At 44.9% G+C, this 26866-nt stretch overlaps 1 protein-coding gene across 1 annotated transcript in view; it reads right to left on the bottom strand.

Moving 5' to 3' along the window:
* Positions 1 to 19097: 19097 nt before the first annotated feature.
* The window catches only part of LOC119174110 (NADPH oxidase 4), a 261285-nt gene continuing 253516 nt past the window's right edge, over positions 19098 to 26866 (bottom strand). Inside the window, exon 18 of the mRNA XM_037424916.2 lies at positions 19098 to 19697. Within this exon, the coding sequence (XP_037280813.2) occupies positions 19577 to 19697 (121 nt within the window). The 3' untranslated portion in view covers positions 19098 to 19576. The remainder of the gene's footprint in view (positions 19698 to 26866) is intronic.

The following is a 26866-nucleotide window of genomic DNA, read 5'->3' on the forward strand; positions in this document are numbered from 1 at the left end:
CACTGCCGTAACGCGTTTAAGTTTGGTTGGCCATGCAATGTAGTTTCTCGGTCCTTTACTCAGCTATGCAGCTTACTTGTGCTGTGTTTTGCCTGTCCTTCTTTATTCTTTTTACTGTAAAAGCGAAACGCTTACATACCTTCTCAATCGTGAAAATTGATGGATTGCGTGCCACGCTGGAGACGTCAACATGTGACACAAAAGTTATCTTCTCGTGCTCATGACGCATTGTTATTGAAAATTAACTTTTACCGCTTGTACAGCTTGCGCAAGTATTGTATAGCATTGTGCTGCAATCTCTTTTGCGTCTTCACCCTTTGAAACATCTATTGGTAGCACTGAAGTCTCTGTTGCATGCAACAGATGTGTGCTTTGATTTCTTCAAGCTTTGAGGAGCGGCTCCGCCGGCATATCACCTCTTCACTTTTGGTCATTTCAGTGGTTGCATAAACGAAAACGGTGAGCATTTCAATAATCAGGATTCCGTATTACCTACTGTCATGGAACGAGGAAGAGGCGGCTTGTATGCTCACTTACATTAAATGCGTCATTATCCATTGCAGTTATGTCATGAGGGCTCGTGCACAGTCCATTGTAGTCTCAACAGTATCTAGCTTGCTGACGGTTCCCGTAGACGCTTGTAGGCAGGCCTGCTCTGAATCTTTTTGCCCTATACAAATACGCTGTGCGGCTATAAAAAATTCTCGGCACAGCGTCGGCAAACGTTTCGGAACATCGCGCAGTGACTTCACTACAACACCTCCGATTAGTCACTAATCCACACCAACGATGTCACTTTCATCGAAGTGCTTTTCGCACAGGTACACATTTAGGGTAACAAAAGTGAAACTACCAGTTTATTGTCACGGCATTGCGTGCTTACACTTTTCCCGCCGATTACTGTAGGCAGCGAGAACTCGGAGACTTTTTCGTCATTTCTTTTGTAACCAGATCGGCAACCAGGTAACCAGCAGTTCACGGTATCCTTCTATATATTCAGGCACAGCACACCAGTAATCATGCTGTGAAAAACTACGGGACGGCACGCCATGATATTATGCATTGATCACTTAGCGGACCCAGCAGCCAGCTTCCCTTTTGTCTGCCCGATGGATGGATGGATGGATATGGCTGCACCCTTTAGATCGGGCGGTGGCTAGCGCCACCAAGCCGTAATACTTAATGAACCAAGAACTAGATTTTTTTTTTTTTCTTAAATAGTGAGGTTGAGGATTTGTACCTTGCAGCGAAGGGTTCAACTTTCACTCGTGCCTTGACTTTAGCCACCAATCAGATAACCTCCTTCTAGTTAATTCTACGCGCTTAAAGTCTATTTTGCCCTCCCTCTCCCTAAACCCCAGTGCTTTGAAAAACTCTGCGCCATCAACCTGAACTACGAGGTGAAGCCCTTTACAGAACATTATCAAGTGTTCGGCAGTTTCTTCTTCCTCTCCACACGCACTGCCCCGCGCGGTGATGCAGTGCCACCCCGCGGCCTCCGCTCACAGCGCACAAAATAGCGTTACGGCGAAGATTCACAACCAGTAAATGTTTTGAAGAACTCCGCTTGAGTGGCAGTCACACAGTATTCTTTGGGGGCTTTTGAAGAACACCAATACTTACACAGAAACTACGTTAGCGCTTCATTGACTTAGATGTGCTTGATTAGAGCAGAATTTTCTTTTCTTTGTACATCTAACGCTCTATGTTTAGCCCTTTTACAAGCAATGGGAGCTAACTCTCACATATCTGCCATAGTTTGGAGTAACGTTTACTAATGCCTTGTTTTGTGGAAGTCTCTAATGTCAAGTACGTCTTTGCAACAATTACAATCATCGTCATTTCAGTGCGCTAATAAAGACTCCAAGCACAGTACTCCGAAACACTGACCAATATCTAAGGGTTAGGATGATCAATACGAAAATTGTATCGTACTATTTCACCCCATCGCCACCCCGAACTTTTTAATAAAGTAGTAGTTTTTTAGGGTAGTAAACTGTTACGGCTCAACCTCTGCCTCTTTTTTTCTGTGTCTGTGTCTAATACTCTGTGACAAAGAACGACACAGACACTCACTGCAAAATAACATGTCTCAAATCAGGGACTCATTTTTATTCATAAAAAAACGACATAGCTCTGGTATTCAAAAACAAAGGAACTCTCTTTGGAAACAAAGGAAACAAAGGAACGCCTAACAAAATATTAACACTGGAGAAAATTAACTAAAAAAATAGAAGTAACCTACAATGTGGGCAACTATGACGCACAGAATCAGCCAAAACGGAATGGAGGCTTAAATCAATCAATGTTTCGGTGCTCTGCAGCCGAAATATGTGGAAGAAGAGGTGAATAACGTTTAATGCTGTCCTTTCTGCGCAAGCGTGACTTTTCAAGTCGCGCAGCCGAGGCTGGGGTCTCATTTTGTTACATTCGAAGCGGCCGTAAATCACACCGTGATCACCCAATTGCTCCACCTAGTAGCATATTCAACTCGCAGGCACATATTCTGGCGAAGGGCTTATTCCCAATTACGAACAGACGCATATACATTGAACAGAATTAAAGGGGCGATCCTAACTGAAGCAAAAGATATCAAATACCTAAGCATTCGCCTTGCACATGAACTGGTTAGTACAGGTTGATAATGTTTATAATAGAGCCATGCGCAAACTTCGGTCGTTGCGATCAAAACTGCACAATGCCACTCCAGAGGCTAATGAAATGGCACATAAAATGATTATTCTTCCAGCGCTGACCTGCGCAAGTCATATATGGGAACCTTACACTAAAGCTAACACATTAAAATGTGAGCGTATACAACCCGGACAACATTCGATGTCCTGAGGTCGTCCTCATATAGTACAATAGTCCTCGCACAGTTCTCATTGATCTCAGTGCTTACTGAGGACGACACAAGCTGGTTTGATCCGGAAACGTCTGTTCGAGTGCTTTTTGAGGACAACAATTGGTCCGGAAAAGGTCCTGTCAAAGAGCTTTTGGTGATCAAGGATCAGTGCAATGCTTTTTACAAAAGCATTGCACTGAGCACTTAGATATAATTCCTCAAAACCTTTGTGCATCAAGTAAATGCATTTCATATGTGAAAACTTTCTCCACGCGTTTGTTTCATACAGTCATAAAGTTATTGTATATTTTCACCTCGTTTGTTTCTTTTTTGGCAGAAAATTTTCAAATTACGCATTACGCTTAATGAGACATGCGTACTTAATCATATTGGGTATCGAACCTGGTATTGTAAAATGTACATTTGAAACAGTGTGTTCTTAAATGCCACAGCCTTGAATTAGTCATTATACGCCGCTGTAGCGCGTAATAACAAACTAGCAGCTGGCAACCACTAATCATTCTGAATAGTCAAGTAGCGAGGAAGACGAAGGGTTCCCTCCGCTCAGTCGCTGGTGCACCGGTCACGCCATTGCAGCTCGTTTTAAATACATCTCATCTACAGCCTCGTCGATACTTTGTCGCGTCTTATTCGTGACAATATCATCACCACACTAGCAAAAAAAAAACGCCTGGCCTGTGCGGGAGGCGCAGCACAGTCACAGTGAAAGCTAAAACAGCAGCTCTTCAGAGCCTTCCGAAACACTCATTTGTTAACTACTGCAAGCACACTTGCTTGATACCCACTAAGGCATTATTAATAATTTTTGGAGTAGTAGGCCGGCGTTCGCTATGCTATTTTCCGTCATTCTTCTGAGAAGCGTGGTATCCGCTAAGCACTTGAAAGGAATTTCGTGCGAATTGTTCATGCAGTGGCTGACGACGATGAGGAATTATGGCTAAAGTGGGTATGTGCCAATGTTATGGGGAAAAAGAACAAGCTTTTCTAATGGGTTGGGGCATTGGACGACCCACTCCTTACGCTATTCCCTTTGTGCGACGACTGGTTGGTCTTTCGCTGTTTCAAAACGCTTTATAAGTCGTGTTAGCGCGATCCCTTTCTCAACATCAAGCCTCCCTAAGGCAAGTTTGTTAACAAGCCTGAAGAAACGGTGTCACTCAGTTGTAGAATACTGGGCTCGCACCCATCGGACCCGGGTTCGAGCCCCCACTGTGTAATCGATGCTTGATTTTTTTTTCTAATTTCGCGTGATGTGGCTACGGACATCGGCGGTGGTGGTGGCGGACAACTGTTCGTGACGCGAGTTGTGACCTCCTAACAGCTTCCGCAGTAATAAACTTACGCGCCTCCAGACCTTGCGTGTGGCGTTCATTGACTGACCTATTGCTCGCATGTCCAACGTCCACTCTATTATTTAACAAGAAAGTGCTTTATGCTGGTGCTCACCAAGACATATTTACCTCATGGTTGTGAGTTGTTAAAATATGTACGAAGAGAACACAGAATAAAAAGTTTCGCAAATAGAGAAAATCTGGGAGTTAAAGCCGGCCCCTCCATTCACGCCGATAAATACCGGGCGCTCAACTCAATGCACCCAAACCGCACCTGTGAAGTCATACATATTTCACACTGCTTCTCCGTGTACCTGAGCACTCCGTTTTTCGGGGTGGTGCCCCCCTGCCTACGAGCCGCTAAGCGAACTATACTGCATTACGACACTAACAAACACCTAGAACGCCTCGATAGTCTTAGCACTTCGGCGCCTCGATGCCGGCATTCGAATGAACGCCATGGCGTCAGGGCTAAAGCGCCTGCATCAGGGCGGGCTAGCAACGCCACCCAGCTGGCATTGGCCCTATTTTAGCACGGCGGAGCGTGGCTTCCGGAATTAGCCACGACGTTACTGGAGGCAATCTCGGTATCCAATAGCGTAGGCTGTGTTTGCGACGCGCTATACGTGCTGATTAGAGTTGTGCTGTCGTGTGCACCTTCCATATGCACCAACAGTTTCTCTCCACCATCTATTGATACGAGTGCGGTGGCAACTCCTCCACGCATCATCATCGTCATCGTCATCATCATCATCAGCCTGAATACGTCCACTGCAGGACAAAGGCCTCTCCCATGTTCCACCAGTTAACCCGGTCCTGTGCTTGCTGCTGCCAATTTATACCCGCAAACTTCTTAATCTCATCTTCCCACCTAACTTTCTGTCTCCCCCTAACCCGCTTGCCTTCTCTGGGAATCCAGTTAGTTACCCTTAATGACCAGCGGTTATTCTGTCTACGCGCTACATTCCCGGCCCATGTCCATTTCCTCTTCTTGATTTCAACTATGATATCCTTAACACCCGTTTGTTCCCTAATCCACTCTGCTCTCTTCTTGTCTCTTAAGGTTACACCTACCATTTTTCTTTCCATTGCTCGCTGCGTCGTCCTCAATTCAAGCTCCTCCATTAAGCGCTACAGAAAGACAACGGCATCGACAGATGAATGCCGCGTAAGTGAGTTTGGTGAAGTGAGAGACACGCCACAAGGGATGTTAGGCCTTCGCATGTTCAAAGCTTAAGTTTGGAAAACACACTTTTGGGCTAGTTGAGTTCAACATTCAATGAAACTATAACGCTGATAAGGTAGTGACCACAAAAGGAGGACGGAACCAACGTCATGATTTGTTTCGCAGGGGGTGGTGGAAAAACGGGCGTATACGCAAACAGGGAGCTAGCGAAATCCCTATTCTGTGTTGCGGCATCTTTTAGACAAATCATTTGCTTCTCTCTTGAGAGGCTTCCTGACGTGGTACTTCAACTGGATACGCGCTGTTCGCAACTATACCTCTTCCTGGAGAATGTACTCATAGAGGTTGACGCACTTCACGTGGAAGTTCAGCTAAAGCAGCTAAAGCTCTTCGCAGCCATCGCAAAATGCTTCGTGCGTGTGATTCATGCTAACTTGAGGTTCTTTAATACGCCGCGCGTGGTCGGGTATGCGTTGTATCACACAAATATTTATAACGGCATAGTTCAGCACGAATCCGGTACATCCCGACAAGAACGGCGTGGCACTCCGGACGCTGCTTGAAAAAAATGGCAGCATATCCACGTAGTGAATAATGGATAGTGGGGCGAAGCATCCGTCTGTCCATTCGTTCTCGCTTCCGTCCATTTATGCGTGCGTCTGTGTGGCCGCCCGAGCGTCCATCCGCCCGTCCGTGCGTGCGTCTGTTCGTGCGTCTGTTCGTGCGTCCGCACGTTCATCTGTGCGTCCGTGCCTGCTTTCGTCCATGCGTCCGCTCCTGAGTCCGTCCATGCATCCATTCCTACGTGCAGTCATCCATGCATCCGTCCAAGCATCTCACTGTGTGTCCATTCGTCCACCTCTTCAACACTCCAAGTACCACCCTCTCACATCTTTTCATCATATATTCCTCATATAGAAGCACCGCCATCCAGCGGACATTCCAAGGACTGAACGAGAGGAGGCACACGCACACTTTCTTACGGCTTGCGCTTCGTGTCTACTTCCCATCTTTAACCATTTCGAGTTCATGGTATATACTAGTTCACTGTATTTATGGCACTGCGGCCCAACGCTCGCTAAACCTTTCTAAAACCAAGGAGGTTACGCCCAGTGAGTATAACGTAGCAACCCTTTCTTGTCTTCTGTGCCTTGTTGAACAAGGAAAAATTGGCAGCATGCGCGTTAACTAAAAGCCGAATTCTCCTGTCTCTCATTCCTCCATAGCAGCTATTGGCATGTACATTGAGCACTATATTTTATTGTTCAACAACGCACAGAAGAAATCTCTCACCGGCACCACCTCGGAGGTCAAAATGTTATACTTGTTACACACTACTACAACAGCTACGAGGGACGAACGGGTGCTGCTATAAGGAGCTTCGCCCCTGAACCACGACAGTTTGCTTGGAACCCTATTCACAGCATTGAAGCAACATGAAAGTGTAGCGTGAAACCCCTAATCATAATGTGCACTGACATGTACACTACGCAGTGCCCGTATGTGCAGAGTTTAAGGTTTGTTTGCTTGCGATGACGAGCCGCAGCGATCTGAGTTCTAACAAATACAGGCTTCTATTTACGCTGCTTACATTGTGCAGCTCGTCCGTGAGCCTTCTCTTCGAGAGGCAGAACCCCATATTCAGAAACGCTGCTTGACTTGAACTTGACTTGCCACCGACTTCAGTGCAGCACAAACGCGTTTCGAACGCGCTGTCTCTAGGCGGTGCCAAGACAGCACAAACGCTATTGTGCTCGGCAGCTGACCCGAAGGCCGCGGGTTCGATTCCAGCTGTGGCGGTCGCATTTCGGAGGAGGCAAAAGGATGCAGGCCACTGCACTGTGCGATTTCAGTGCTCGTTGCTGAACACCAGAAGGCTGAAATTTCTGAAGCTCTGCATCTGTCATCATATCTTGCTTGCTTTTTGGACGTAAACCCTGACATATATCATTATTTCTTCGGTCTTGGATTACTTTCCTTGCTCTTTTTGCGGGTGCCTGTCGTGCATGATGACATTTTCGAAACTGTTGTTCATTCGGCCAAGTAAACTTCAATGTAAAGCGTGAAGGCATGACAAAGAATGGTTGCTACCGTTGTTATCAGTAGTGGGAAAGAATTTCGGCACCCATCGAACTAAGAACACAGCACAAAGAAATAGCTTCTTGCAAGCACCCACATGCACTGGCTTTTTACCAGTTAACTTAAGGGGAGCTAGCTATGTTAGCTCATATAGAGGACGCTTTTTCAGAGAAACAGTACGAAATTATTTTAATACACCATAACAACACTACTAAAGTTTCTAAATTATTTCGCATCTGAAATCGTTTCTTACAGCATATTCTTCAGATTTCAAAGAGCTTGCAGAGGTTAGGTATTTGCTGACTATCATTCTTTAATATATCTATCACTTCACTCTTAGTCCTGTCATTTTTTCCTGAGGGTGACGATTATTTAGTGACGCCTCAGGATACTGTTGAAAAAATCCTAACAATTTTATACTTCATAAATTTTATTCGAGAGCTTCATTAACTAGCTCATTTTAATATTCAATAGATGCAGAATACATTATACACCTGGCAGTTTGTGTGGGCTATGCAGCCATGCACAAAATACGGGGCTCCCCGTCTGTTCCCTAACCCACTCTGCTCTCGTCTCGTTCCTGAGAGTTAAACTTACCATTTCTCTTTTCATTCCTCACTGTGTCGTCCTGAAATTAAGCTGAACCTTCTTTGTAAGCCTCCAACGTTCTTCTCCCACGATAAGCACGAGTAAGATTCGCCTGCAGGCATAGGGGTACACTGCCATTCGTGGTATGAGTACGCTTTCCGAGTGTGCAGCATCTGATCCTCATTATTCTTTCAATTCAGCCTCGGACTAGGGCCCCTTGGTCCCCGAATGCCCTAAGTAGAAGTATTTTACTACCTCTTCCCGTGCCTCATGGTCTATCTCAAAGCACTGTTCTCCCGACACTGTTGCACAATAAAGTTTTCTGCATTATCATTTTCCGGCCATTCTCCTTTCCTTGCCGAATTCAGTAATCATGACTCGTAATCTTTTCCGTGAGTAAGTCACCATTGCATTCTCATCAGCGAGTTCCGTGTTATTTAGGTACTCTCCATCAACTCGTGTCCTTCACTTTTTCCGACCATGGGCCCTGAAAACTTCCGTAAGCACGCGGTGAATTATTAAGGATACCTTGTCTGCCTGCCTTACACCCTTCTTTATTGGGATTCTGTCACTTGTTTTATGAAGGACTGTGGCTGTGGAACCGGTGTATATTTATTTCATTCTGTTTACGTGTTCTTCGTTGACGTCCTGATTAAGTAGTGCCTGTTCGACTGCTGATATCTCGTCTAAATCGCACGCTTTTTCTCAATTAACGGAAGCTATATGTAGGGGTATATGCCCCTCCTTTTTCTGTCACCCGCTTGATGCCTATTTCGTCTTATATAGATGTGCCAGTTTAGAGGACGATTTCATTGCCCTGTTAGGAATATGATAGAAATTTTATCCCGTAGCTTAATAAGTGCCACTCCTGCCAGGAGCATCTCAACGTACAAGTAGTGCTAGCTGAATTTGTATTTTTTTTTCTTGTGAAATCGGGTGACTTGCGTATATTGGAAGATGCTCCATGCCGACATTCATGTCACAAGATAAGAACAGATTGATAAGGCAAAGAACCAAGTGGGTGCATTGACACTCAGCTGGCGAGACTAGCGCGAAGTTTTTCGAAACTTAAATTCCTCATGTATGTCTCAAAAACTCAGGTAAGGTGTCGTGAAGAAGGCCTAGTACGAACGATGACGTCAAATTGCGAGGTCATCTTGTGGCCTCGCTATGACATGACAGGACGCCGAAGTTTGTGTCGTGGTTATGACGCCACATAGTGACGTCATCACACGAGATAGTTTCTTTGTGGGCGCATCACGGCGCCAGAATGAAACCCTCATCATTGGCAGAGAGCTTGTATCGTGCCTTTGATAGCGGAGGCAGTAAATAATGAGGGAACATCGATACAGTTGACTGAGAAGAAAAACACATCTTTTTATTGACTTACCCGGCAAGCTTCTCATGCTTGGGCCCTGTCCGGCGTCGTCGTCCGGCGTGTATATATACACCAGTGTTGCCAGTGTAAACTTTTCTAATTGCCACTCTGGTCACCTCTTCAGTGATTACAACAATGCTCACTAGATGGCGCGCCACGACACAAGGCTACCATCAAGGCGTGAGTGAAATTCAATCCTTCAACACATAGTGGTAGTACTTCAATTTATGTCTATGTGGCATGAGCCACCACCCGATCTAAAGGGCGCCGCCGGATCCTTCTATTCATTCATCCATCCATCCATTGGTTTTCTATGACCCACGCACTCGCCTGCTCGTGACTACGTTCACTTCGTTCTCGTCACTTCATAGGCACGGCAGCACGTGACAATTCCTACGATGAGTGTTACGCACGGTACCTTAATTTTCAGTTTTTGGTTTAATGTCCCAAAACCACCATATGATTGGGAGACGCTGTAGTGAAGAGCTCAGAAAAGTTCGACCACCTGGGGTTCTTTAACGTGCACTTAGGTCTAATCATACAAGCCTCAAGCATTTTCGCCTCCATAGAAAATGTGGCCACCACTGCCTGGATTCGATCCCACGACCTGCGGGCCGGCATTCGAGTGCCTTAGCCACTAGACCACCGTGGTGGGTCTCGCACAGGTTCCGATATCCTCCCAAGCCCTCTCACCTGTCTGCTCCAGACCCCATGGAAGAACGCCTGATAGCCCCACGTCTGTCATTTATGGGCGTTGGACATTTCACTCATGGCTGCAGCCAGTATGGCATAAAGGTGCAGGTGATTAGCCTGCTGGTCGACGCGACAAACACTGTGCAGTGCCGTGGAACGTTCTCAACAACGACGTACGCATGCGGCGGCTCGTTAACAAGTCTTCCCACAGAAATGGTCTGGTCAAGAAACGCCCCGTAAACATCCATGCAAGCTCCGCTAGCATCATTTACTTTGTGGTTATCACGGTGATTTTTCTAACTGCGCTTTTTAAAGGCAAAGTATGCCTGATAAAATAGAAAATTTGACCATCAGTGTTCACTACGTCCCGCTGTTTCGGATACGAGTGATGCAGAAAATCATCATTTCGTGATGACATCACCATGTACAAATGTCAAACGTTCGTGACATCATCATGACGTCACAAAGTTCTGGAGTTATGTAACGCTACACGATGCTGTTGTAACACACTTCTTTGGGTGGTGAACAAAACTGGAGTGTGAGCGACCTCAAAATGCGAAAATGAAGACGGCGCTTGGCAGTGACACGTGAATTAGCCATGGCTCGTGATACCTGCTCCTTAATACACTGTACACCCAGCGTAGACCTACACACGGTGTGAGTGTACGCCACCAATTAAAAGTTCTTCTGAACTCTAGTCTCTGTACTCTAAAGTTATTGTTGTTTTCTATAAAATGAAACCAGTAGTATCGCAGACCACATCTATAGTTGGGTCGACAACCGAAAACATCACACCCACTTTCGAATAAGAGCTTTGAAGCCCTAGTGCGTTTCGCCATGCACTTGGAGACTTGCCTATAAAGAGGTGTACCAACCATAAGCGTTCACATGAGCGCAGGGCAGGGAGGCGCTTCACCCCTCCTCTCCCTCCGAAAAACACCCAACGCAGGGTGCCATTAGGCATATACATTTACTCAATCGGAGCTTTCCCGTCATTTTTATTGAGCTGGGTTATGGCCATGCGGTGCTTCGTGTCGCATTCCATGAACTGTTTTCTGGAATCCGACGAAAGCCGATAGCCCATGATAACCGATCACCAAAAGCGAGCTGTGGTGAGCTGTTGGGATGATTGAGTCAGTTCTGCATTCACTGCGTAGTCTACTTTATTTCGGGTGCATCGAAGGAAAGGGGAGGCGGAGTGGCATGGCCGGTAAACTTTGCTCCCACCCATAATAGAGAATTATAAGGACTCCTATGATGCCAGCCACATATGTCATTGCTAATCACTAAACAGCAATGTCTACAGACTTGTCTTTTTGATATCAACGTCTTCCATGTCGTGCCAATATAGGAAAGCTTGAGTTTAATTGCAAAAATGTTTCATTACGATGGCAATTATATGAACAGTCTCGACTGGGTTTTGCCGTTGCCAAAGCTTCGTCATGCACCATATATGTTTACGTATCTATATATAGGAAAACTCAAGAAAGAAAAAAGAATTGCCCCGTATCTGCATGTTTTACTGCAAATGTCGTCGAAAGACGAGTCTTGCATCTGGAGAGAGTGAACAAAACGTTTATTTGATGATCTACGAGAGAAAATAATGAATTGTATTCTGGGGGCGTTGCGTTAAAGTGCCTTGATCCGTGCAGCGAAGGCGAACGAGCGCATCGAGACATGTGAGACACGAGCGCTATCTGGCAGTAATCTTCGAAAACGAAGGAAGGCATGCGCGCCTCTCTCGGAGGTGACAAGGTGCAGAACGCAAAGTGACGTGCAGGTGCCGCCACCGTGTCGTCTTAGCAAAGCATTGGAAACACTTGCCTTTTTGAACATCGCGTTGCATTGTCAGTGCAGAGTGATAAACGCTATGGTCCTTAGAGTATTCTTGCTCTAGTATAAAGGTACACATAAAGAATATTGACGTGTTGTTATTGTGCCGTATGTATGCGCAATAATTGCTTTTTTAATTGACACTCGCATAGGTATGAACGCTGAAACTTGAGCAATATTGGTGGGCGCTACTGATGGGGTTGCATTTCGGCCGTTTGAGGTATTATTTCGGGGGGACAAACAGACAAATGTACAGACAGGCATACAGACGGACCAGAATTTTCGCGTCGAAGTAAGCCAAGAAAGACTATCGTTTTTTAAAAAGCCGCCAGCGCTCGGCACCCAGCTCGTCACGCTGCGCCAACGCGCGCTTATCACCCACGCACACTTGCACCACGTATGGGGGCGGGAAGGGGGCGGTAAGGTGTTCGTGCGTTCGCGCTTATCCTTCGGTAGGGGGAATCATGTGCTTTGGCTTTTCACCGGAATGATTGAGTCAATTTCCAGGGTCACAAAGGTCAACTCAGCTCACTGGCCAGGCCCTGTTTGCGAAAAGAGCGCGCTTTTAAAGCACAGCGAAGTAACAACTGGGACTCTCGTTAGTTCACACTCACATATCTGTACCTGTGATTACGTTTCTTGCATCGCCTTGTTTAACCAGCGCGTTCACGTTGTTAGCTCTCGCCCTGTGTGTGTTGTTTTCGTGCGTCATTTGTGTGTGAGCAACGCGCAGCACATTTCGATACGTTCTAAGAATTACATTCAAAGATATTGCTATCGCTTCGACCTTGCGGCGAAACTGCGACTTTTTGAAATAGCCCATCTTCGAGATCTATCTCACGAAAAATAATCTGCCTGAGCTGCTCTACCAATTCCCTGCAACCATCACCGAGAAGCCGGATAAAGTATTCAGATGGAACCACCTTACTAGGACCATCACTGACCAACACCATCACTGAAATTTGAAAATATACTCAAAAATTTGAGCTGATGTTTTGCATTTGCTTATAGCATCGAGGTGGCAAGGATTGACTCCCCAGCTACCACAACGTCACGCTCTTATCGGTATTCCCACCTGTATTGTATCCCCTACCACATAAATCTCTGTCCAGAAGTAACCAAGTATTCTGGCACACACTTTGAACGGACACAGTCACGAATCCTTTCTTTCTCTTCCTTTTTACGCATGGCGAAACCTCTCAACAATGCGACCTGTGTCCTAATACAAGAGCCGACTTCAATCACGTATTTCTTAATTGCCCGAACAAACCCAAGCACCCATGGCAAGGGTCGAAACACCAGAAGCGATGGTAGGGTGTTCTGCGCAGTTCGCAACAGGGGTTACAGCTCCGGACAGTGAGCTTGGCCAAATGCGTCGCCGAAGGACAGACGTGTCTGGCCACCTAGAGCAGCCCGAGGGCGCGTCGTCATCCTGCTTTCACTTTCACTGGTTCTGTCTGCGCATGCAGCGCGGCGTGATGTCCGTTCATTCTAGCGCCCACCCGCTAATTTTAATTCCACTTTATTCGAACTACATTATCATTCCCTTCGAGTTCGAATTAGCGAGCTGTTATCGCACACCTTTTACGTCGTCGTGAGTGATGCTCGTTACGTACAACCATTCAACTGCGACGACTGCAACTGCCTCAATAAGACAGCGTAATGAAACAAAATAATAATAAGAGGCTCACTTATTAGCACCTTGCTTGATTACGCCTAAACATACGAACAACTGCCGAGAATGTGCAAAAATGCTATTATAAAATGAAAGACCATGAAACCTAATGACAGACTCTAGCATTCCTCCGTGTTGAGACCTGGTTATTTATTATTAGGTTGTGCTCAAATGTAACGAAATACGTAATGATGTGCAGCGTAGTGGAATCACCGTGAAGCTGGAATATGCAATATGTAGTCTATCACTTTGTTGTACGTCTGATGCTCTCATGCGCCAGTCCTTAACATTGAAGCATTTATTTTATTATGCACCACTGCCCAATTCTCCGCTGCTTATGACGTAAAACAAGTTCTACGGGGAGAGGCAGCGCTATCGTTGAGGCTACCACTGAACCGAGTCGAACAGCGACGCATGCGCAATAAATCATTACACTTGAACACGAACCGCTCTGCACTCAATGTTTGCAGTATATGAGTATACGACTTCATATTCGCTTAAAATAGAAAGGTTATGATTACAAATGTTTAGTGCCATTTCCAGTTTACCATTACGTGCTTAGTCTCACGGAACAGTAAGCTTTCCATTCTCTAAAAATATTGGTACTACAAAAACTGATTGCCAGTTCCACGCAAAAAACTATGCGTGCTCCTTGATTGATATGTGGTGTTTAACGTCCCGAAGCTAGACCACGATTATGAAAGACGCCGTAGCAGAGGGCTCCTGAAATATTGACCACGTGAGGTTTTTCGCCGATCCCCTGAACCTGAGCCCACGGGCCTACAGTATTTTCGCCTCTATCGAAAATGCAGCCGCCACAGCAGTGATTCGATCCCGCGACCTGCTGGTCAACAGCCGAGTATCTTGGCCGCTAGACCACTGCCGAGGGGCGCGCCTGCCCCCTTCATACCTTCAAAGTGAAAATTTCTCCCCTGTGCGTTGCCTGGTTTCACACGTCCATATTTCCCTTGTAAACAATGTGCCATTACGACCGCGCACGTCTATGTCTCGGATATTCTACCGTTTAAACGCACAGTAAACCATAGCCTGGTGTGGTTTAATGAGAATTTAGTGCACATACATATGTATTTAGTGCACATACATCGGAGCAGAAATCTGGAGACTTACAAAGAGGGTTCAGCTTAAATTGAGGACGACGAAGCGAGCAATGGGAAAAAAATGGTTGGTGTAACCTTAAGGGACAAGAAGAGAGCAGAGTGGATCAGGGAACAAACAAGGGTTAAGGATATCATAGCTGAAATCAAGAAGAAGAAATGGACATGGGCCGGGCATGTAGCGCGTAGACAGGATAACCGCTGGTCGTTAAGGGTAACTAACTGGATTCCAAGAGAAGGCAAGCGGGTTAGGGGGAGACAGAAGGTTAGGTGGGCAGATGAGACTAAAAGTTTGCGGGTATAAACTGGCAGCAGCAAGCACAGGACCGGGTTAACTGGCGGAACATGAGAGAAGCCATTGTCCTGCAGTATACGTAGTCAGGCTGATGATGATGATGACTTATGTAAGGTTTCAGGAGGCTTTTGAAATGGCTCTCATGATTCCAAATAACGCACCAGGTGTGGTCAATTTTTTGCGAGTACACGGCTGGCCTCCAGGACTCGCCCACTGTACTGCACTTGGGCCCCACAAAGAAGTTGTAGCGGACAAAAAAAAAGAAAACCAAAAAATCGTAGCCGCCAGTACTGAAATATTACGGCGTAGTATTCAAAGGCGGCCAAGCCTTGGCGGTATCGGCTGGAATGACATAAATGATGGATCAATCTGCTGAAGACAGCGTCGATACGTTACTATGCCGATGTCATGGCCCGATGCAGCGCAAAGGTACCGTATGCTTCCGCTTGAGCTTTAGTTTGCCCAATAAAATTCGTTGGACGAATGGGCATCCCTTAATGCGTAGCAGGTTAGGGGCCAAGCTTGTCGCAAGTCATGCCGTGTGGTCCTGCAGTGAACAAATAGCGGAAATCTAACAATACCTAAAACCAGTAAAATAAACTAACAAAGTTTAAAGTATTACGTACTGCTGCAATAGGAAACAATTCATCGTGATAATCTAGCTGAACTCACGATGAACGCTTCAGAAACGTCCGCTGAAAACCGTGTGGCGTGGGAAAGGGCTCCCCGGCTACGGCAAGTTTGCGAAAGCGTAGGGAACCACAGGTTGCCCGTGCTTTGCATTTTGTCAGGTTCGCGATAATAGACCTGCATTCATCTCGGTATTTAGAACTACACCAAGATCCACACTAGAACGAGAGTCCTTCAATAATTTTGTTGGTTATGAACCTTCAGCGAAAGTTTCATATAGAGACAGCTAGGGAGCTACCGCTTGAGACGCCCTCGCCCCCGGTGGCGCATTGGAGCAGCGCGGCGCTGCTGTTGTACGAGAGGTGCCGGAGCTGCAAAATGATATTAAATGCAGCCGTGAAGGTTGAATACGTCTTCAGAGTGATGTTAGCTTCAGAAAATTCGGAAATGCTCTAGTACAGCGAAAGTTAGCGTCGAATGAGGCCTTAAAGCTAGCAATTCGACGGCATGCTGATTCCACTGTAAAATATATGCTACCGCTATAAAAGCATTCTTATTTTAGGGGCGAAGCTCCTCTTAGTCTAACCTTGTCATGTGTCAAGCGAACCCGAGAAAACAAGAGGGGAGAAATAAAAGAAGGCAGTACCTTCCGTCAGTATAATAGACGACGCTGTCTCATAGAAGTACATACAATTTGCAGTTGAGTGAGGATATTCTAGATGGCACTGTACCGCTACTCTCCGATTGGCTACTCCGCGGTCTGTGCCTGGGTACGCGAAGACCGAGTGCCTCTCCGAGTCTCCCGGATAGTCGCCGTGCGTGACGGACTGTTGGTGGGGAATGGACGAAGCTCAGCGGCGAGCACGTTGAAGACGCTTGCGTTTGGCTTACCTAGCTCGCGTCTCGTCGGTGCTACCCGCGCGCAGTCTGCGTTCTCGAACGTGATCGTACGCATTGACGCATGCACGGATGGATGGACACACGGACGGATGGATGAACGAACGCTTGGCCCCACTCATCATCATTCAATGCGTGGATATGCTGTGGATTTCATTCTTAAGCATCTATTAAACTTTGGTGTAAAACCGGAGTTCAGTGACCCTGGTGGCTCTTAACACGTCACGGAAAAGGAGTGGTTGCAACTTTTGACAGCGCATATCAACCCTTCTAGGCTGTATACGCACATTTGGTGTTACTATATACGAAGATATATATCTTAAAAATGTCTTGAACTTATTAAACCGACGGCCACTTTGAATGAAGCAATGCTGTTATTTAAAAAGTGATAAGGATCAATCAACACTTCATAAGATGTTTCCCTCGTTTTCGTGTTTTGTTGTGCGTTGATTTATCACTGCCGTAACGCGTTTAAGTTTGGTTGGCCATGCAATGTAGTTTCTCGGTCCTTTACTCAGCTATGCAGCTTACTTGTGCTGTGTTTTGCCTGTCCTTCTTTATTCTTTTTACTGTAAAAGCGAAACGCTTACATACCTTCTCAATCGTGAAAATTGATGGATTGCGTGCCACGCTGGAGACGTCAACATGTGACACAAAAGTTATCTTCTCGTGCTCATGACGCATTGTTATTGAAAATTAACTTTTACCGCTTGTACAGCTTGCGCAAGTATTGTATAGCATTGTGCTGCAATCTCTTTTGCGTCTTCACCCTTTGAAACATCTATTGGTAGCACTGAAGTCTCTGTTGCATGCAACAGATGTGTGCTTTGATTTCTTCAAGCTTTGAGGAGCGGCTCCGCCGGCATATCACCTCTTCACTTTTGGTCATTTCAGTGGTTGCATAAACGAAAACGGTGAGCATTTCAATAATCAGGATTCCGTATTACCTACTGTCATGGAACGAGGAAGAGGCGGCTTGTATGCTCACTTACATTAAATGCGTCATTATCCATTGCAGTTATGTCATGAGGGCTCGTGCACAGTCCATTGTAGTCTCAACAGTATCTAGCTTGCTGACGGTTCCCGTAGACGCTTGTAGGCAGGCCTGCTCTGAATCTTTTTGCCCTATACAAATACGCTGTGCGGCTATAAAAAATTCTCGGCACAGCGTCGGCAAACGTTTCGGAACATCGCGCAGTGACTTCACTACAACACCTCCGATTAGTCACTAATCCACACCAACGATGTCACTTTCATCGAAGTGCTTTTCGCACAGGTACACATTTAGGGTAACAAAAGTGAAACTACCAGTTTATTGTCACGGCATTGCGTGCTTACACTTTTCCCGCCGATTACTGTAGGCAGCGAGAACTCGGAGACTTTTTCGTCATTTCTTTTGTAACCAGATCGGCAACCAGGTAACCAGCAGTTCACGGTATCCTTCTATATATTCAGGCACAGCACACCAGTAATCATGCTGTGAAAAACTACGGGACGGCACGCCATGATATTATGCATTGATCACTTAGCGGACCCAGCAGCCAGCTTCCCTTTTGTCTGCCCGATGGATGGATGGATGGATATGGCTGCACCCTTTAGATCGGGCGGTGGCTAGCGCCACCAAGCCGTAATACTTAATGAACCAAGAACTAGATTTTTTTTTTTTTCTTAAATAGTGAGGTTGAGGATTTGTACCTTGCAGCGAAGGGTTCAACTTTCACTCGTGCCTTGACTTTAGCCACCAATCAGATAACCTCCTTCTAGTTAATTCTACGCGCTTAAAGTCTATTTTGCCCTCCCTCTCCCTAAACCCCAGTGCTTTGAAAAACTCTGCGCCATCAACCTGAACTACGAGGTGAAGCCCTTTACAGAACATTATCAAGTGTTCGGCAGTTTCTTCTTCCTCTCCACACGCACTGCCCCGCGCGGTGATGCAGTGCCACCCCGCGGCCTCCGCTCACAGCGCACAAAATAGCGTTACGGCGAAGATTCACAACCAGTAAATGTTTTGAAGAACTCCGCTTGAGTGGCAGTCACACAGTATTCTTTGGGGGCTTTTGAAGAACACCAATACTTACACAGAAACTACGTTAGCGCTTCATTGACTTAGATGTGCTTGATTAGAGCAGAATTTTCTTTTCTTTGTACATCTAACGCTCTATGTTTAGCCCTTTTACAAGCAATGGGAGCTAACTCTCACATATCTGCCATAGTTTGGAGTAACGTTTACTAATGCCTTGTTTTGTGGAAGTCTCTAATGTCAAGTACGTCTTTGCAACAATTACAATCATCGTCATTTCAGTGCGCTAATAAAGACTCCAAGCACAGTACTCCGAAACACTGACCAATATCTAAGGGTTAGGATGATCAATACGAAAATTGTATCGTACTATTTCACCCCATCGCCACCCCGAACTTTTTAATAAAGTAGTAGTTTTTTAGGGTAGTAAACTGTTACGGCTCAACCTCTGCCTCTTTTTTTCTGTGTCTGTGTCTAATACTCTGTGACAAAGAACGACACAGACACTCACTGCAAAATAACATGTCTCAAATCAGGGACTCATTTTTATTCATAAAAAAACGACATAGCTCTGGTATTCAAAAACAAAGGAACTCTCTTGCTTAAAACAAACGTAAGTATTAACGCGCAAAAGCGGGGGGCACTGCCGGTAACATCAACTATCAAATAAATAAACAGAGCAGTTGATATCAGGCACAACACAGCAGTCAACAACAAATAACAGAATGTCTCGGAAGGAAAATTCAAACGACCCGGAAGTCGTCACTCGTGAAAACGTACGGGGCCGATGCATCTCGTATGCGACCTTTTCACTTGCAGAGGCACTTGCTGGTCGTTCTTCACAGTCCGATGCACAACGGGAAAAAGGCTTGAGTTACCGGCGATCAAAGTTCAGGTCACTTCTATGAAGACAGCACAGCGCAAACAGCGAGTATCACAAGCAATGACTGGGAAGTGCAGCCGGCACGCGAAGCCCATCCAAGCAGTCTCTCACGCGAAGCTCTCCTTGTAGAAGGCGAATCTGTGGCCCGCCAGGGTGGCGATGTGACAGTGCTTCTTGATTTCCTTGTTAAGCGAAGCCGGCCCGCACGAAAAGACGGCCACCTTTTGCCTGGGAATTGACGCGAAAGTGTTTATTTTTATTTATGCATACTGCAAAGTTGCGCGAAATTCTGGCAATAAAGCTCCTTCTGCCACATTTGTTGAACGACATATATAGTGACAGGCCACACAGGTAATGACAAAAGAAAAGCGCTGTGGCTGTGAAATATCGTTAGGCCATTGGAAGCTTACCTGTCCCGAAGCAAATCAACGTAGCGTTGTTGTTAGTTTTTATGGATTACAGCCTAATAATGGGGTGCGGCTGTCCTAAAAATATGTAACCTAAGTAAGACATCAACTGTCCGAAGTTTGTGAAAATTCGGCTGTGAGTTTTGTTTATGTAATTGTTTTTTTAATAATTGACGAAATTGCACAACAAAGAAATACAATGGCTATAATTCAAAGATTCTAGACAACCTATCTTTTTTTTTGGAAATCACTGTTTCTTGAACGTGCATGCCTTATTATTATACCGGAGATTTCTTTCACCTATGTAGACATTACCATGCTGCGACCAGTTCTGCCGAGGATTGAGCATGCGACGTTGTGCTAAAAAGCTGGTAACGGCAGCTCGATGACGCCTAACAAAATATTAACACTGGAGAAAATTAACTAAAAAAATAGAAGTAACCTACAATGTGGGCAACTATGACGCACAGAATCAGCCAAAACGGAATGGAGGCTTAAATCAATCAATGTTTCGGTGCTCTGCAGCCGAAATATGTGGAAGAAGAGGTGAATAACGTTTAATGCTGTCCTTTCTGCGCAAGCGTGACTTTTCAAGTCGCGCAGCCGAGGCTGGGGTCTCATTTTGTTACATTCGAAGCGGCCGTAAATCACACCGTGATCACCCAATTGCTCCACCTAGTAGCATATTCAACTCGCAGGCACATATTCTGGCGAAGGGCTTATTCCCAATTACGAACAGACGCATATACATTGAACAGAATTAAAGGGGCGATCCTAACTGAAGCAAAAGATATCAAATACCTAAGCATTCGCCTTGCACATGAACTGGTTAGTACAGGTTGATAATGTTTATAATAGAGCCATGCGCAAACTTCGGTCGTTGCGATCAAAACTGCACAATGCCACTCCAGAGGCTAATGAAATGGCACATAAAATGATTATTCTTCCAGCGCTGACCTGCGCAAGTCATATATGGGAACCTTACACTAAAGCTAACACATTAAAATGTGAGCGTATACAACCCGGACAACATTCGATGTCCTGAGGTCGTCCTCATATAGTACAATAGTCCTCGCACAGTTCTCATTGATCTCAGTGCTTACTGAGGACGACACAAGCTGGTTTGATCCGGAAACGTCTGTTCGAGTGCTTTTTGAGGACAACAATTGGTCCGGAAAAGGTCCTGTCAAAGAGCTTTTGGTGATCAAGGATCAGTGCAATGCTTTTTACAAAAGCATTGCACTGAGCACTTAGATATAATTCCTCAAAACCTTTGTGCATCAAGTAAATGCATTTCATATGTGAAAACTTTCTCCACGCGTTTGTTTCATACAGTCATAAAGTTATTGTATATTTTCACCTCGTTTGTTTCTTTTTTGGCAGAAAATTTTCAAATTACGCATTACGCTTAATGAGACATGCGTACTTAATCATATTGGGTATCGAACCTGGTATTGTAAAATGTACATTTGAAACAGTGTGTTCTTAAATGCCACAGCCTTGAATTAGTCATTATACGCCGCTGTAGCGCGTAATAACAAACTAGCAGCTGGCAACCACTAATCATTCTGAATAGTCAAGTAGCCAAGCCATTCCAAGCCAACTGATTGTCAAAATGGGGTCTGTCAGAAAAGGTGCTGTGCACTAGTGAAGGTGCGTGTCTTTGTTGTTTGTGAGCATGGTTGAAAGTGAGATATGTGTGAGAGTTTAAGTCGTAGGTGACGACAGGAGGTGAATTGCCGTGTTGATGGGTGCACTGAGCTGCTCAACGTTCAGACTGATCATGGATGTATTGTCACCAGCCGACCGCGGCGAGGTGTGATACGAAGCAGCCTGGAACACCAGCGAATCGCGATCAATTGTGCTTGAGAGCAGCTTGGTCTCAACGTGAAAGGATCGACTTCTGCATCTGACACATGGCCCAACCTCGGGAAAGTACTGGTAGGCTGTCATAGCGGAGTCTCTAACACTAGTGAGTGCATTGGGCATGATACACGTGGTGATGAGGACACTGTGTCAAACTTTTGAGGAAGGGTACAAACGTGATTGATCGAGCTGTGTTGACTGCCTTGATACCGTTTTTCTTTTTTTCAGACTACACGTGGACTCGAATGCCTGACAAAGCTGTCAGTTGCGATTAATTACTGTTAAATAAATTTCACTCAATAGGCTTTGTTTGTTTTGTCACCTCTCTTGATTCATACAGTATATATACATGAGACCTCGCAGGTGTTTTTCTTTTGATGTATAGAAATATCATGAAAACAAGTAAATCCTAAGTAGTATCACTGCCCACAGTATAGAACCGGCCACACAATCGTTCTTCCGAAAAGATACTGAAAAAGTCCTGAAGTGTTGTTTTGAAGATGTACTGAAGTTGTTATGTGTATGGACAAGGAGACGGGATTAGTGCCATTCTAGTACCTTAAGAGGACATTCTGAGGGCGTCATATTGTCCTCACGGAGGCATACTGACAACGTCCTGAGGTTGTGTTTGTGTTGTCTGGGAAGATAAAGCCTTACGGTTCATTTCAAACTTGTATTGAAGAACACAGTCTATCAGCAAGCTCAGAGAGAAAATTGAAATAATGACGGTGAAACTAAAATTGCAACTTAATCGACTGATATTCTTTTTTCGCATACTGAACAGAGATTTCAGGGTTAGCCTAGATGAACACATCGTACTAGAGAAAACTACTTCATCCATGACAAAAAATTTGAAACATATTACACCAATCAACTACAGAACATATTTATTCAACCAGTCTTTCTTTAGTTCGGAGTATTAATGATTAGAATCGGTTACCTCAAAACATAGTCGAATGTTCCAATCTACAAAGTTTTGAAAAGGCTTTGTCTGAATAGTTGTGAACAATTTGTATTGCTTTAGCATTTGTTCACCCTTCAAATGTCTTGTTTTCGGTTACCCGTTGCCTGAACATGTTCAATGCACTATTTCTTTGGTGACGTATACGGGATGTATTCGAACCTGTTATTTTATATATACCAGTGAGCTGTACGGAATGCTTTCTAATAGGATTTTGTATTTTTGTTTTCCTATTTTGATACGTTGTGTGATTCTTGATTGTTCCGTGTTAAAATTGTTTTAGCATGTACTACGTTTGTACATGAGAGTTATGTAGCCCCAACTCCTGTATTGGCTTATGTGCTGACAATATGAAAAAAATATAAAAATAAAAACTTGCCCCAAGTGAAATAATAGGTCAAGACACACAGCTATTATAAAATCACTTTCATACAATCACGAATTCCTTAGCGCAAAACGCACTCACAGTCAGAGTACTCGGGTAATCATTATTTCCACTTTAGACTGCAGCAAAACACATAGCCAGGAATTGGTGCACAATTACAAGACGTCTATTTTTGCATACATAGTATTGCCCAGTGTGTAGTTTGCGTGAGCACATTCATTTTGAAACCACGCAGTATGCCGCATAGTGTGCTCTGTGGCGGAAGTCGTGTACTTAGCTAATAATTTCTACAATAGGTCTGGTAAGCTGTCCTTCATGCCCGCTGTGAAGGACACTTTTCGGTGTATGTCTAGCCAGGTTTCGTCAGGGGTATCGAATTCAGTGTACGGTTACCATAGTTCAAACTTCATCATTCAGTCAAGCGGTTCTAGCAATGTTGTAAACTCATTGGGGATCTGAGCACGTAGACCAGGGGTCTCAACCACGCGGCCTCCCAACCTCTCGTTTGCGGCCCGCAGCCTGCACATGATTGTCTTCGCGCCACATTAAATTATCTTAATAAGTATATTATTCATATGCACAAGCATCACTGATTCAAAGCATTGTTTCAGCGAAGGACTCTGTGTGGTCACCATGTGTTCAAATATAACCGTGAAAAAAAATTGTATTTCAGCGTCCACGTACAGATTATAGAAGTTTTGGAGATCGGCATAGAGATCTTAAAATACTGGCGTCAAATTACCTTCAATAGTGAGCCACATAATTATATATGAGATCTGAATAAAGGTGTGGTATCAGAAAAGTGGCCGCGTGTGCTGACAATCAGTAATAATTACCCCTATCCTTTCCACTTCAACATCCTTCGCGGCCCCGGCCCTTGCGAGAGTAAATTGCGTGACAGCGGCCTGCAGGCTGAGGAGAGCTTGAGACCCATGATGTAGACCGAGCCTCGTAAGTAGCTTCCTCCGCTTAAATTATTCAGTGTTTAGAGAAGTTGTCCGAAAGGCCTAATTCAAGGGCGCCGCTGGTATCGGATACAAACAGTGTCCTATACAAAAAAAAGAAAACAGAAAGAAAGTGGGCAAAGAAGTACACTCCACATTGTAGTTCGAACGGTAGAGCACCCAACGCACGATTTGAAGGTTGCTGGTGCGAACCCCACGGACAGAGAGCTGAATTTCTAGATTACTTTGTTTCAATGTAAGTGAGAAACTTATAATACAGTTTAGAAACCACCAATAATTCCCGCCGATGTTTTCCTTGGCCTAATCGTCTGCCTGTTACATTATTTAGGTGATCATGTGTTCCTGCGCGTCTCGGTTTTCATTGAATGAGGTGCGCACAACAGTACAGTCACTGTCTGAACTAAGACTTCCCGGTTGAAGGATGGTGATATGAACGAATGATTAATTATTAAATCGTGTACCGAGGTGTGCATTTTCTTTTATTCACTTAATCGACTAAACTTTTGCGAATAATCAATTCTCATACAATCCAACATGGTCCCCATGACTCGGACATGGTAAATGAGTGAGGGCATATTTTGCACAGAGTGTTTTTTCGAGTTCTAAGTAATGATGCAGCCATCACATTTCAGGCTCTTTTGCACCATACTGCGCATGCACTACATAGTGAAGTGAGCGTTGGTGACTGAACTCTGCATGGAAACATTTCCCGCGTTCGTTTCCTCGTCGCACCTGTCCAAGCCATGTGGATGTAGGAGATATTCCGTTTGAACTAGTTTTGAAATGCGACGTTCATTGGTGTGATTGTGCTGCCCATAAAATTTGCCGTGGTAATGGAAATGAGTGTGAATCAGCACATTTTTCTTCAATCGTGCAGTGCCGTTACCTCTCCCAAGGTTATTTATTAGAGCCGAAGCTATTATGAGATCGAAACTTTGGTCAAGCGCTCCCGTAGTTGTCTGCCGCCGCCTCCCCCGCTGCCTGTGTCCGTAAACACAATGCTCAAAATTAGGAAAACAAAACGTAACAACAAGACACAGTGGGGTTCGAACTTGGGCCTGCTGGGTGCCAGCCCAGTATTCTACGACTGAGCTACGCCAGTCATTGGGACTTCTTGGCAAACTTGCTTTATGCAGCCTTGATATCGGCAAAGCAAACAAATTAAATTTAAATGACTTATAAAGCGTTACAAAGTGCAAGAACAAGCAGTCGTTGCACACTATGAATAGCATAACGAGTGGGTCATCCAATGCTCCAAACCATTGAAAAAAGCTTGTTCTTCTTTACCTGTTAACTGTGGCGCATACCCACTTCAGGCGCCATAAAGCCCACTAAAGCCGCGATGCTGATCTGTTTTATACTGAGTCTCATCCTCCTTTTCTTCGCTCTAGCTCCTCGTGCACTAGAGCACCGATGCCGCTGCTGTGTGATGTGCTGTGCTGCATCAATGTGATAACACTCGTCATCAGCCACTGCACGAACAATTGGCATGAAACCTTTTTGCAAATGTTTAGCACATGCCACGCTTTTCAGAAGAATGACGAAAAATAGCATAGCGAATGCCAGCCTCCCTACACAAAAATTTCTAATAATAATGCCGCAGTGTGTATCAAGCAAGTGTGAATGCAGCAGTTATTGAGTGTTTAGAAAAGGCTCTGAAAGGCCGCGCTCCTAGCTTTCGCTGTGACATGTGCTGCGCCTTCCACGCAGGCCTGGCATTTTTGTGTGGTGTACCATACGAAGAAATCGAAGTCTGTTAACTAGGCCGGCTGCTTTACACTAAGCCTTCTATGCCTTAGCTCCTCGTGCACTAGAGGCCCGATGCCGGCCAAGGCTGTGAACGCATGGAGCTGCCGGTAGTGCTTTAGGTGGGCAGGGCTTGCTGCGTGTGGACCACACTGCAACATGGATGGGAGGTCTGCGAGAAGCGTCTCTGCGGGCTGCCACGCAGTGTTCAGTCTTAGTCGTGCACGAGCCCCAGTGTCTTCATAGTCGTCTTCTAGCGCACGCATCACACTGGGGCCCTACACAATTTTTGGAACCCACCACACTGTCTAAGGAACGCGTAAGGGCAGAGTATTACAATAGGTTTCTACTTTACATAAATTGCTGCCTTTCACGATCATGCTTTCGTTGCTATTTGTAATGTTGCATTAGATTTTGGAAAATATAATTCCTTTCTAATGTATATAATCCTAATTTAGCCTGAGAGATCACTTTTTTGGTGCCTATAATCTTGCCATAGAGACAGCCTTTAACTGTGTAAGGCTTTCTATGCTGACAGAATGAAAACGTGGTCTATTAACAGTCATTTTGTCACCTGAAACTACCATTGTTAAAAGGAAATCAAAACTGAAATTGATATTTCGTTTTGCAACAAGAAATATAGCTCGATAAAAGTTGTTTGTTGGGCTAGATGGTTTCCTTTGCTTTTTCAGTAGATGTCGAAGACCTGTTCTATTCTGTTCCTCGTGATAAGCTCTTGGCCTCGGTCCAAAAGTGCATAGAAGATAATGGTGACATTCCTTTTATCAACAACGCCAGCATGTCTTTTGAGAACTTTTTTAGCACTTTTGAAATTTTGCCCTAACGTCACTATTATTACTTTTGACCACAAGCCCTACCTACAACAACAAGGGATCTGTATAAGAAGTTGTGTCGCCCCAGTTTTATGTGACACTTTTTTATCTGTCGTATATAGGAGGTTGGTTAAATTTTTAAGTGGGGAAAGGTCTTATAGATTTTTAGATATGTGGACAATTCATTATTTCTTTTAGACAAACCGGTGCCCTATACCGCCACCGATTAAATTT

The sequence above is a fragment of the Rhipicephalus microplus genome, chromosome 5 (assembly GCF_043290135.1).
Source record: "Rhipicephalus microplus isolate Deutch F79 chromosome 5, USDA_Rmic, whole genome shotgun sequence".
NCBI lineage: Eukaryota > Metazoa > Arthropoda > Arachnida > Ixodida > Ixodidae > Rhipicephalus > Rhipicephalus microplus.